At 40.6% G+C, this 14616-nt stretch overlaps 1 protein-coding gene across 1 annotated transcript in view; it reads left to right on the forward strand.

Moving 5' to 3' along the window:
* The window catches only part of LOC142152885 (cytosolic phospholipase A2 gamma-like), a 208483-nt gene that overhangs the window by 162301 nt on the left and 31566 nt on the right, over nucleotides 1–14616 (forward strand). The window contains exons 12-15 of the mRNA XM_075210016.1: nucleotides 5871–6011; nucleotides 7000–7053; nucleotides 11145–11192; nucleotides 14524–14611. Of these exons, the coding sequence (XP_075066117.1) occupies nucleotides 5871–6011; nucleotides 7000–7053; nucleotides 11145–11192; nucleotides 14524–14611 (331 nt within the window). The remainder of the gene's footprint in view (nucleotides 1–5870; nucleotides 6012–6999; nucleotides 7054–11144; nucleotides 11193–14523; nucleotides 14612–14616) is intronic.

The raw sequence follows: 14616 nt of genomic DNA on the forward strand, positions 1-14616 counted from the left end.
TGGATGTTTAGGGGTTTCGGATTGTTTGGGATGAAAGGATCAGTCTGCCTTCTGGACCAAGAAGAGATTTCAGTAAAACCCTAATCCATTCTGCTCTTCTGGAACTGGAAAAACTACCCTTAAGAAGATCAAAGATTGAATGGCGTTCTGTAGTGCAACACGCTTTTTCTTGCCTCCATTAAGGCCGTTGTTTCAAAACTACTTTGAAGGGACTTAAAGAGATGTCTGATGTATCCCCAATGTAAATTGTCTCATCCACATGTCTAAGGGTGCTACGAACCACTGTTCACAGAAAGAAAGCAAATTAGCTTATACCACGTGAGGACCCATCATGCCAACTGGTTGTCCGAATACTTGAGAACTAGGTGTTAAGCTGCCCAAGCTTGTTTTCCTCTCTATTAACCTTCACGAGAAGCCAAGGCATGTCTTCTGGAGGGCTGACTTTTCTTTACCTGAGGAATGAAACCTAGATCCCTTTAGTCTGGGTACATTAATGGGTAGAAAGGGACACTTTCCCATTGTGTCCAGGGAAATAATTTGATATAGTTCATGACCAAATAAGACCTCTCCAGAGAAAGGCAGGTATGCAGAGAGTGTGGAGGAAGAAATGTAAGCCTCATGCCGATGGCGTGGCCCCATGTATTTGTAGGCCTCACGCATATGCACCACTAGAGTTGGCAATCCAATCTGGGCCTACCAGAATTGCAATCCCTCTGCCAATTGCTGACCACCTCTTCACTGCCTTATTGACCCAACCTGAGTAAGGGAGGCCTCTGCTGCTGTGTAAATGGACTTATTTCTATCCGTTCTATCACTTAAGATGGCAGCATTCATAATAGGAATGGTGATTTTCTTGGACAGACATGCTATGTTAGCATCTAACCTAGACTTCAATTTCAGTGAATCCCCGCTTGGGAGGGGATAAAGGCACTGCAACCTGCATGAGACCTGAAGTCTACAATCAGGCTTGGTCCACGCCTCACATACAAAATGTTCCTACTAAGGGAAATATGGGAAGGAAACTGTCTGTTTCTTCTTTCTCTTAAACAGAAAATTGTCAGGAACCTCCAATACCTCTGGGTCCTGAATATCTAGTGCCTGAAATAAAGCTCACACTAAATCTGGGTCCTCCTGGAGGCAATACCACAGTGGAAGAGAGCTGGAGGCAGGAGATGGTAGTGGTATTGTTGTGGCTGTGGAGATGCCTGTAGAAATGTTGAAGTAAAAATAAAATCTTTAACTTTTCCATAGAAAATAGTGCCTAACTAGGGCAGATACTTTTTATTTTTTTTAAAAAAAAGACTGAAGGTCCCAGCAGGATATGGGTGTATAGCTTGAACTTTTGGAGCTACATGTTAGTCCCCAAGCTCCATTGCAGATTCTATTCCCCACATGTATGAAAGAGAAATCATTATTGTTACAGTGAAGAGCATGGACTGTGTGTATTTTGGTGGAGGGTGGGGGGATGACTGTTGCTCACTCTGGATTTGTAATTGTGCATTCTGCATATTCATGCTACTCTGCTAAAACCCTCATGTCATCACTGTTACTTGATAGATGCACAACTGGAAACTGACGATGCATGCAAAAAAACAACAATATGCTTTTATGACTGTCTAATATAGGATTCCAGCCTTCTGTAACACACCTGCAACATAGTTCATCAAAGTTTGATAAACCGAGGTTTGAAACCATAATCCTCAATCATAATCAATTTCTGTTGATTACATGACCATAAATCCCACCCCGCAAGCTTGTTGACTAGGTGTAATCCTAGATTCACAACTGTCATTTATTCCCCACATCAACTCTATATCTAAATCATGTTACATACATCTAAAGAACATTTCCAGAATACGCACATATCTGACACAAGACACCGCAAAAACATTAATTCATGCACTCATCTACCGCATCGTCCATTGCAATTCCCTCCTTACTGGTCTTCCCAAAGTCAGACTTGAACCCCTACAATCTATTTTGCATGCAGCGGCTAGATTGATTTTTCTTACTAACAGTTTTTCCTCTGCTGAGCCACTCTGTCAGTCTCTACATTGGCTGCCTGTATTTCAACGAATCCAATATAAAATTCTTCTACTAACATACAAGGCCATCAACAAAATTGCACCGACATACATTTCCTCACTGGTCTCAAAATATCTCCCCACTTGACACCTCCGTTCTGCACAAGATCTCCGTCTCTCCTCCACTCTCATCACATCCTCCCATTCTAGGTTACAGGATTTTTTCCGGGCTGCACCCACTTTGTGGAATTCCCTCCCACGCACAATAAGACTTTCCTCTAGTCTTCAAACCTTCAAGCGTTCACTGAAAACCCACCTCTTCAGACAAGGTTATGATATTCCTCAACCACCATCTTAATTTCCATAGATTACCCTATTACCTTCCTCTACACAGCTAACGCAAGACAACAACCCTCTAACCAACATTGCAACACACACAGCCAACTCAATACTTTTACCTTTGCGTTCTAGTTGGTCCATTGTGCAATATAATGTAGCACATGCCCTTGTGTTTCTAACTCCCATTGTCCTATAGATTGTAAGCTTGCGAGCAGGGTTCTCTTACCTCTCTGTCTGTATTACCCAGTATTGTTTTATCAATGTTTGTTCCCAATTGTAAAGTGCTACGGAATTTGCTGCCGCTATATAAATAAATGATGATGATGATGAATCCTCTATCTGTGATCCAGTATTGCATTAACATTTGTACTTGTGTAATTCCTGGCTGACACTGATGCTTGCTACTGCAATTTTATTAAATAAACCCCCACTCAAATGTATTTCATTGCAACCAAATTTGCTTTCATTTTCTGAACTATACTAGACAATTGAAACCCCCTAACAATATTTAAGGTTTAACTCACTACTGCATCTTTGCCAGCCATTGCTGATCTTTGCTGCTTCTTTCAGCACGATTTAACTAAATAGTAAAATCCTTGCAATAAGCACCAAAAGCAGCATGAGCAACAAGGTAGACCCAGACAGTGCTCAGATATGAACAACTAGAAAAGCATTGTAGAATGCACTAAATAAATGAAAGCTAGAATCTGATTGGTTACTATAGGCAACATCTCCACTTTTTCAAACCCGCAGTTTAGTAAATATACCCCTAAGTGCACTTTACTTAGTACTTTATGCTGCAGGGATGCTGAGAATATGCTTTGGACACTGTTAAGAGCTTTTACCATTGTGTTTTACAATTGTGTACAGAGCCTAACTTTTCCACACATCATAACCATGATCCTCAAATGCAGCCCTGTACTAACTAACATAATTACATGAGTGAACAGGTCATTGCCTCCCACAAGAATAGCACACTCCACTCTTTTCTTTAAACATTCTAACAATCTGGCTATGCTGAAAACATTTTGATATGATGGGCTAATACATAGATTGTATACATTGGCAAGCAGGAAATTAAAATTGAATACATTAAGATTCTCAGGTCCTAGTGAAAACACTTTTTTTAAAAAAAACATCCCTGGACTCTAACTGCCATTTCTGATGTGGAGGAATTCTTCCCAGCCCTAAATGCTGTGGTTTGGGCAAAGGATAGTAAATACTCCCATGTCCTTATGGGTCTTCCCAACCTAGTGCCGAACCTTGTACCAACACCCCTGGAGACAATAACTAAAAAAGTCCCTAACCTAGTGTTGGGTGCCATATCGGTCCCAACTAGTTGCAATGGGAGACAGGTTAACAAAAAATGACCCAGCCTATTACTGCCTTTGGTGTCTGATCAGAGCTTGGATCGGATACTGGCCCACAGCTTTTTACGTCTTCATCTTTTGGTGAATAGTATCTTTTAGAACCTAATGCACATACTGACCCTTGTTCTACAGTCATGGCCAAAAGTTTTTAGAATGACAGAAGTATTGGTTTCCACAAAGTTTGCTGCTTTAGTGTTTTTAGACCTTTTTTTCAGGTGTTGCGAAAGTATACTGAAGTAAAATTACAAGCATTTTGTGCGTGTCAAAGGCTTTTATTGACAATTACATTGAATTTATGCAAACAGTCAATATTTGCAGTATTGACCCTTCTTTTTGAAGAGCTCTGCAATTCACCCTGGCATTCTGTCAAAGCAACTTTTGGGCTACATACTGACTGATTGTTACGTCTCACAGGAAACAACTACCAGATGGTATTGGCACTGGCTTTCCCAGGGCGCGGAGTCTAGCTGGAGGGTAAACTGTTCTGAGAACTCAGTAAAGGCCACGTCAAACTGGGTAATTAGCAGATTATCTGCATAGGGGTGGAAGCCAGACGTACCTTGCTGTCCAGTAGAGCAGCACGAGGAGGCAAACACAGGAGGAGTCAGGAACTGTAGCCGGGTCGGTACACAGAGAATCAGCAGGATTTCACAAGAAGAAGTGCACAGCAGCCAGACGCTAAGCACACTTGTTGCTCTGACACAGGAGAGTGTCAGAGTGAAGTCTAAATAGCGGGAAGGTTTGAATTCCCCACCTCTAATGTCACATGATCACAGCAGCGCTACCCAGAAGTATAACGCTGGAGCGATCGCCGCGACAAGAAGGACTTTACACTGATGGCCGCCCATCCCTTGCCTAATCAATGCTTGGAGTTTGTCACAATTTGTGGGCTTTTGTTTGTCCACTCGCCTCTTGAGGATTGACTACAAGTTCTCAATGGGATTAAGGTCTGGAGAGTTTTCTGGCCATGGACCCAAAATTTTGATGTTTTGATCCCCGAGGCACTTAGTTATCACTTTTGCCTGATGACAAGGTGCTCCATCATGCTGGAAAAGGCATTGTTCGTCACCAAACTGTTCTTGGAAGGTTGGGAGAAGTTCCTCTTGGAGGATGTTTTGGTACCATTCTTTATTCATGGCTGTGTTCTTGGGCAGAACTGTGAGTGAGCCCACTCTCTTGGCTGACAGGCAACTCCACACATGAATAATGTCAGGATGCTTTACTGTTGGCATGACACATGAGTGATGGTAGCACTTGCTTTCCTTTTCTGGACAAGCGTTTTTCAGGATGCCCCAAACAATCCGAAAGCAGATTCATCAGATAAAATGACTTTTCCCCCAGTCCTCAGCAGTTCAATCCCTGTACCTTTTGCAGAATATCAGTCTGTCCCAAATGTTTTTCCTGGAGAGAAGTGGCCGCTTTGATGGCTTTCTTGAGACAAGGCTATCAGAGGAAGCAGACTTTGTATAAAATAATATTTGTGTCATTCTCAAAACTTTTTGCCATGACTGTATGTGCAATTAAGCAAAGCCTAAATCCCGTCTTCATCAGATGTATTTTGCATCATACCTTGATTGACGCTCTTCATCTCTTGATCAAAGAATAAAGAAAAATTAAAAGCATTAAAAAAAAAAAAATTCACCAATCTCTCCAAGGGGAATGGGTGAGACTCCATCAGGGTAGACATAGGGCTTTGTTAGTTACCATGTCGCCCCAGACTACATGAGACATTGACATAATATTTATATGATATAATTGGAAGATGAAAGTGGAGGGACCACTATTGACACAGTCCAAGTATACTCCTTGATTGCTAACTGTCCATCTTTTAGCTTATAGGTTTTATTCATTACAGAGTCCAACTGTGTGATAATATTATATTGTTGGTGGCTACAGTGTATTTAGCATACAGGGAAGGGGCAAAATCAGTAGATCTGTAATCCTGCTGCCATTTTTATTTGCTGAAATCGTGTCAATTCACAAAATAATAGAATTAAAATGGTCACCTATTGGTCCAAATACCACCACTATATTAAATAAGCCTTTATAAGATGAAAACCTACTGTACTATTGATGCACTACTGAATAGGCAGTAGCTGTGTTACCTTGGTAGCTGAGAAAAATGTTCTTATTACAGGAGCCTGGTTTGAATTCACGCCACACTTGGTTGGATTTCCGGCATATAAATCATTTGTAAGTACTGCGCTCTTTGGCAGCCAGTTCAAAGAAGGGAAGCTATTGAGAAATCACCCTGAGAGGGACCTTTGCTATCTTCAAGGTAAGGTGAGGCATACGGGGCTGTTTACTAACAAAGTGTAAGCATGCTAATGTGTAATAACCTTTTGTGACAACCCAGATATTAGATTTGATCTATCTAGCACAGTGATGACCAACAATAAAGTGTTTTATGGCTAATGGAAAGTATGACAGTCATTTTATGATAAATGGGGTTCTTAAGGAAATTTGTGGGGTTTTTTTGTGAATGGGTATTGTTCATCTTGCGAAATCTGATGGGGTGGTTTGAGTGCATTAGAGATCTATCCTTCAAGCAGGTGGAGTTACTTGTTTATTATTATTTATTTATTTTAGTTGTCTTGTTTTCATTTATTACTGAGATTAAGGGAAATGTGCAGGCCTTTTAAAGGCTAGAGGGCTGCACATCCGACCCCTGAAGCGTATTGGGTTGCTCATCACTGATCTAGCACAAATTGCAAAATTAAATTAATTTCCTGATTGGTTGCCATTGGTTAGTGCACATTTGCACTTTGCTAGTAAATAACCCCCATAGTCTATCAGTTCTAACTCCCCATTGGAGCTAGATTAGATTGTATTTTTGGACCATTGCATAACATCTCAACTTAATCTATATATATTTTTTTTTTGGGGGGGGGGGGGTATTTTTATCAACCGTTACAGAAAATTACACATATTCAACTCCAGACATGCCGTCTTAAGTTCTTTCACCATGTGACCCTTTCATGAACTTTGCATAGTGAAAAGTGACTACTTTAGAATGTGTTTTACAGCATTATATTCAATAGCCACATAACCTTTTAATTCATCCCCAATTGCAGATGACAAACATGGATCACCAAAGTAGGAATGATACCTTGGCGATCCATAACAGTATCCATTTACAGTATTACAGTCCTTTTATGGTTTTTAATAGAAAAGGCAAGGTAAAATGATCATGGGGGAGAGGGCTGTACATCTGTATACCTGTAACATTTGTGTAATTGAGGGTTACATTTGTTTTCTTTCCTTAGGATTATGGGGCAGTGCACTTTCAGGTGATGACTTCATTCACAATGTCATCAAAGGTAAAAATCTGCACAAAAATATTTCAACTTGTATGTAAACAGTTTATTAAGACATTACTGTAGTGCAAGGGAGATGGAACTTGATTAATCACCAACCCCTTGCTATTTAGCTTCTATTTAGTGGTTTTTCAAAATGCTTAACTGTTGATGTCATAACCATACCCCTTAATCATATCTAGAACACTGTAATATTTAAATAATAGACACAGCACAAATTGGTGGCAAATAAAATCATGGACCACCTGCCCATGGACATCAAAATATTTATACTTTTTACCTGGGCGCACTTGTATTATTTATCTTTTAAATAAGGACAGTAATCCCCAGGCATTCAAGAACCCAAAAACCCCTCTGGGCTAACGTAGCTCAACCAGTAAGCCCACCCCCCAAGGGTACTGCTGGCACCAAAACCTAAGCTGACTCCTCAAAGGGAAACTGGTTTATAATGCCTTAACACAATTAATGTGCGCCCCACCCAAATTACCCGCCTACTGTACAGTGTTCCCCCGCCACTCCAGGATCCCTCTAGAACCTAGACCCACTACCATACCTCAGCAGAATGTATCAAAACTCCATAAATATCCCCAATAAAGCAATCCATACCTTCATCAGACAAGTGGTACCTCATCAGGTCTATAGAGGTGGGCACTTCGAAACTGAATTAATGGGTGCCAATCCTTCAGTCCTCAAAGTGTGAGAAAGCCATTCCACCACGGAATTAACTTTTCTGCGGGTATAATCCACTACCTGCCCATCAGGGAAAGACTGCCACACCCACCAGTGAACTATGCCAGATCAACAGATGAGTAAACTCAGCCATAAAGTGTGTAACCAAACCTGGTTGGACTGAATACACAAGATTAATTTAATAGATGTCACATGGCCAAAGTCATGAGCCCCCAAGTGAAACACTAAAAAGTGGGGCACCCCATGCCTAGCCCCCTCCCCGGATAGAAATCCCCTGAACCTGGGCCACCGCAACCCCCACTGCCCCAGCTAAGATACTACTACAGGGCACAGGAATGAGGAGATATCTCAGCCACCCGGTGCAAAGCAGCCCAATGTACAAAACAATGGCCGATGACCCAGATCTACAGCAAAATCCCATGAAGTATAAAGGCTGCGCAACCTCTGGGAACATAGCACTCTGCAAACCGTAGAGCAGACTTAAGGCACAATAAAGGGTGAGATGGAGAAGAGAAATATCTGACAACAAACAGCTTAGAAGAAAAAAGACGACCGAAAGAAAGGAAATTGATCAGGTTCATTTGAGAGGAAAAATCCGGAGAAATACCTGAGTGCTCCCGCTTCGAAAAGCACCAAGCAACCAAAGCCCCGTGTCAACCCAAGAAGAGCAGAGAAGAAATAAAGAGAAATCAAGACCTAAGTGCAGGCCTGATATACTACTTATAAACAGCAGACAGTCACCTGCCCAACCTTTGTAAGCATTGCACTGAACCCCTCATTGTGACTGCAGATGTGGCTGCCCCAATTCTAAAGGAGTGTGTGCTAAATTGACCACTATCCAAACCCAGGCTGTCAAGCACAAAATTAAAAATCACTGTGAACCGATACCATGTGACTGGTGGCTCATCACGATACACTAACCAAATCACGGACAAAGACTGACAAAGTCAGTCACAATTTGCAGTGGGCAAACCGAGCAACCCCTCCGAGGGCTGAGAGTAACCCAACACCCTTTACCAACAGGTCACATTACAACCGATGGACCTTACAGGAAACAGAATTTTGCTCCAGCACCACATTCTCCGCCAGCTTACCAGATAACGGGGCGGACCACCCCAAGACTACACTTAGCGCCCCCAGCAGACCTTCCAGAATTGCAGTGCTAATTGGCCACCATCCATCAGCCACGTGGCGCTAGACCATTTCCTACACTCTGCACATACTGCGCCTGGAAGCTAAAATGGAACAACAGGCAGTGCAACATCAGACACCGCAGCAGGCCAACAAACAGGGGAAGAAGCGCTCTACTTATTGATCACCTGCACCACTTCAAAATTATCACACCAAAACACTACCTGTTTCCCCTTGAACCTAGCGGCCCATAGTTCTACAGCAACCACAGTAGGGAAAAGTTCCAGGAGCACAAGATTAGAAATGCAGCAAAACCTGATTCAATCACCCGGCCAAGGTGTCGCGCACCAATTACCGCTCCAACTTGCGGAAAAATATCTTACCCATTGGGATTGCGCGTTCTTCAACTGGACCCTCGTGAACACCCATACTTCATGCATGCAACTTCCTTACTTTATCAGTGGGAAGCCTACACAGTCCCAAAACGGTATCATTTTCTATCCCTAAATAAGCTAGTTGGGTCATGGGACCCTCCATTCTAGCATGAGTCACCGGCATACCCAGGGAATAAATCAATGCTACCAGGGAGAACAAAATGTCTGTGCAGACTGGGCAATTGGCTGGCCCAACTACCAAGAAATATATAGCTTTATCTTTAACTTTCTTAGACTGCTCCTTGGTTTTCACTTTTTCACTTCCACAGCTTTCTTTCAGATTTGCAGTATGACCAATGTTGTTTGAATTAGGGGGTATTTCATCAATAAAAGCTTTTTAATGATTCACATGTAGAGGCTAATTGAAAGTCAATTGTTAGGGCAATATCTTTCATCTTTGTAAACTTCGAGCTTCAACAGCACGGTGGTTGAATAGTTATGCAAGCATCATTTTGAGTTTTATTATTTGCAGACAAATAATGAATTATACGTTTGAAATTATAATTTTAGAACCTACTGGTTTGCAATAAAAAATATTGCCTGGAACAATCTGTGTGTCTGTTGTAATACAGACAACTCTGTTTTACTTTTTCATTGGTTGAACTCTTTTACAAGTCACTAGCGCTGGTAATTATAGCTCATTGTACAGGCCTGGTGGTCTAGGGTTGCTAGTGCAATATGTTTAGGCTTCAAATGTTTGTGCTCACGATGATTGTGGCTCAAAGCCCTTTAGGGGCATATGGTTGGCAGCTCAGTGTGCTCTTAGAAGAGCAGGTCTTGTGTTTGCTGCTTCTGTCACGGGCAGGTAAGTTTGTTGAATAGCAGCAAAAGTATATATATATTTTTTTTTTTTTACTGTGATAAGCAATGGGAAAAAATGTTTCACCAGAAATGGGATCTATTTTGTAAATAGACCATTTAGTTATATGAAACTTTGGTCCTTTACTCAGTCTGTGCTTTATGAAAGGATCATATACCCCTGAGGAAGAGCCTTTCACATACATATTTGGGTATTGAAGGAAGAATGCATAATATAGACTGAAAATAGTTTGTTCAAGATGCTCCATTCTGCATTGTCCCTGTTACCCCAAAGAGCCATGTAAATGGCTCTTGCAATCCTCATAGAGATCAATCCTTTTCGTAAAGCTCCTTCTGAGCTGTTTAGTAGAATGCATCACAGCTGGAAGGGCAAAGCAAGTTGACTGCCAAATGCATGCACCCCAAGTCTGACATCTAACAGATTGCTGATTCATTACTTACAACCAATAATCACAATATACAGTGCTGGTTAAAAGTTAATTTTCTGAAATTTTGGGTAGACAGTTAATTGATTATTTGATATGTCATACCTTCCAACATTGGTTCAGAATGCCGATGTATTGCTGCAAGACGAAGGTCTAGAACAGTGTTTCCCAAACACAGTCCTCGGTGCATGTTTTCCATATCTTCTTGCTGGAGAACAGGTGTATTCATTATTGACTGACACATTGTAACAGATCCACAAGTGGTATAATTATAATGTGTCAGTCAATGAATACACCTGTGCTCCAGCAAGGAGAAATGGAAAACATGCACTGTTAGGGGTACCTGAGGACTGAGTACTAGCAAATTTACAACTTTCTGGCAGTAGGGACAAATGTGCAAACTGTTTAGGTGGCGGGACAATCCCTTCAAAACGGACTGTCTCTCCTAAGACAGCTAGGAAGTGTGTTTATATGATGTTTGGGTCATATGTTAACCACCTGAAATGGTTTTTAAACATTAAACTCCACTAAATGTTTACAGAACTGCATCTAGATTGTATGCACATTGTTTACAATTTGAGGTCTTGTTTTACAGATAACATTAAAAAAATATTCCCAAACAATCTTGCAAGCAAAAGTGAAGGTGAGACACATCTTCTTTTTGAATAAGAACAAACTGTCAAAACTCGGATAAATTTATTCCAGAACTCTTTCTCATGTCAATAATCTTTAGCAAATTGTATTTAGCCTTTCTATTATTCTTGGTGATATACTTGCCAACAGTACCAATTTCTAGCTGCCAAAATTGGCATAGCCTAACGGAGGGTACACTACATCCCCAAAAGTGGGCCTGTTTTGGAATGGCAGGGTTTGGACATGACCTAATTGTTCCCAATTTTTCAGTCCGCAATGTTAGCAAGAGTAAGCAAAGCTGCAGTGAAACACATTGGGCCTGAATCATCAAGGCACGTATCTGCCGATTCTGAGCGTATTGTACACAAAACCTCTGTGTATGTCCAGAATCTGGAGGTACGTCCGTGAACGCATCCCTCTCTTCGCTCCATCTTCGAACGCAAAGGACATTTAATTAAGCCTAAGATTTCTGGAAGTGAAATTGGCGTTTTGCCTAGGCAATATACAGTAAGAGCGTGCCAAATTTAAGCACATGCCGCCACATCCGAATCAAGCTCTGAGCATTCAGTAGTCGGTAAAAAATAATAATTAAACAATAACTTTTTTTTTTCTTTGATCATTAATGCCTGTATTATTAACAGGTGGCATTAATTGTGTGTGTGTATGTGTATATATGTGTGTGTATATATGTGTGTGTGTATATATATATATATATATATATATATCTCGCGCGCGCGCACACACACACACGTGTGTATTCTTTGGCGAATTTATATTCCACATAGGTATTGGATGTATCACACCATGTCTTGTGTAATAGAGCACAACAGACCTACACACGAAATCAACAGCGCACATATCTTGAGATCCGTGCCTTGATGAATTCTGGGATGCGCAAAGCCGAAATATGTGCGTTTAATACTAAAACGCATGTTGCAGTCAGTATCTGTGCCTTGATGAATGGGGCCCATTGCGTTTTGCTGTGGAACAGTCCTTTTTGCAGAGTTGCAAAGTTCTTGCAATACAATTTTTGAGTTCCCTTTTTTTGTTTACATTTTCATTTCTCGTTGACGTGCATGTGATAAGATGCATACAGTGGATAAAAAATGTCTGCACACCATTACGGAGCAAATGTTATGTAAAGCCTGAAATCAAGATAAATCTTATCAGACCCTTTTCCACTATTTAATGTGACCTTGCAACCAATATAATTCAAATGGAAAACAAATAGACAATTTTTTGGAAAAATAAGTGGAAATAAAGTGTGCACACCCTTGCCTAATGGGGCTGTAGCTGTGTTCAGCATTAACCAAGCCAGGGTTTCCCAAACCCAGTCCTCAGGGCTCCCTAACAGTGCAGGTTTTCCATATCTCCTTGCTGGAGCACAGGTGTATTCATTACTAACTGACACATTGTAACAGATCCACAGGTGGTCCTAATTATGTCACATGTGATCCAGAAAACCTGCACTGTTGGGGAGCGCTGAGGACTGAGTTTGGGAAACCCTGAACCAAGCACATTCAAAATCATGTTCCAAGGTAATTTGCATACACCTGCCAGCAATGAAAGTGATTGTGTTTAATGCCAAATGAATATCGGCTGTTCCTTCAGGATTTCCTTGCAGTTTTCTTGGTTGAATTCTATTGGTATAGTCATGGTCCACAAGGAGCTTTCAAAACCTCTATCAGATTTCAATGGTACCTTTTGAAATTCTATTATACCCTGCTCCTAAATGTTTAAAGACATCACATGTAGCATGGAACACTGAAGACTCTTATGCAAAATTAAGACCATTATCATCATCCATATGGAACAGGATGACATTGGTAATATCAGGACAGCCCTTCAAAGTTAAAAAAACTCATCAAGGAGGCATATGACAACATTAAAAGAGCTGCAGGAATTTCTGGCAGGAACTGATCACTCCCTGCATGTGATGACATTCTCCCGTATTCTGCACACATCTGGGCTATGGGTTAGAGTGGCACGACGGAAGCTGAAATAGAACATTCAAGTCTGTCTACATTTTGCAAAAAAAATAATTAAATCGCCCCAAAGCATGTGAGAAAACGTCTTTATAGTATGATGAGACCAAGGTTGAACTTTTTGGATTTAATTCTAAAAGATGTTTGGCACAAAAAAAACACCACTCATCACCCAAAGAATACTATACCTATTGTGAGTCATGGTGGTGGCAGCATCATGCTTTGGTGCTGCTTTTCTTTAGCTGGGACAGGGGCTTTAGTCATGATAGAGGGAATAATCCAAGCCCCAAATAGCAAGATATTTTTGTACAATATCTGCTTCACCTTCCAACAAGCAAATGATCCAAAGATCAAATTCAGTCAGAGGCCAGACCTCAATCCCATTGAAAACCTGTGGAATGGCTTAAAGACTGTGCAACTCTATCCGATTCTCCTGAAAATGTTCAAGGTCCATCAAATTGTGACTTATTAGAAAAAAACTCACTATAATAAAAGCAAAAGGTGCTTTCACAAATTATTAATTTAAGAGTATGCATACTTATACGACCAGAGTATTATGTATATATTCTTGCTACCAATTTGTAGGGGGAAATGCAAAATCTCTTTTTCTCTTGAATTTTGTGGCTTTCAAGGTCACATTAAAAGTGAAAAAAGGTCTGACATGATTTAACTTGATTTGAGGTTTTACATAACAACAAATTATATTTATATATGTATTTAACATATATACAGTATATTAAACTGTATGTACATATTTAACATATTTCAGTTTATATTACGACTGTAATTATACAAATAATTTCTGCTCTTCCATTGTTGTCTCTGTGTTCTCTTTCCTTATCCCTCCGTCATCTTGTTCCTTTGCATTGGATTACTGAATAGGTTTTTGTTTTGCATTGGTTTTTTGAGTGGTGAAATGTGGCATGAATTGTTAAAAGCAGCAAAAAAAAAGTTTCCTTGTCACTCCTGCTCATCATGCAGGTCTGTGGCATTTCATTGAAGGGCAGGTGGGCCAGAGAATTTTATTTAGAGTTGCTCCTACTCATTTAGCCTCTTAGCCTTACCTTTAAGTGAATAGTTACTTTATCAGTTTTGGGCCACAAATGGACACACATGTGATCTACCTGGAGCATAATGGAGCATTCTGTGAATTCAGTAGGCTGACCCAAACTTTTCATTGAACACTAAACACATACACAAATAGGGACTAATGTGCTTTTTTATGTATTGACAGCTTTTAGTTCCAGTCCGATAAGTCAGTATGTGACAATAAGTATAAAAGGAGCTAAACATTCATGTAAATGGCAGATTGTTTTCTTCAATAGAAACCTAAGCTCTATGTGCTTTTCCAATTAGAGTATTTATGTCCATGCAGTGGTTGTCAAAAACTGACAACCCTTGTCTCTCATGATCTGGCTGGGATGACTGATGAGGAGATAGAGAAGTTCA

This window comes from Mixophyes fleayi, chromosome 1 (assembly GCF_038048845.1).
Source record: "Mixophyes fleayi isolate aMixFle1 chromosome 1, aMixFle1.hap1, whole genome shotgun sequence".
Taxonomy (NCBI): Eukaryota; Metazoa; Chordata; class Amphibia; order Anura; family Limnodynastidae; genus Mixophyes; species Mixophyes fleayi.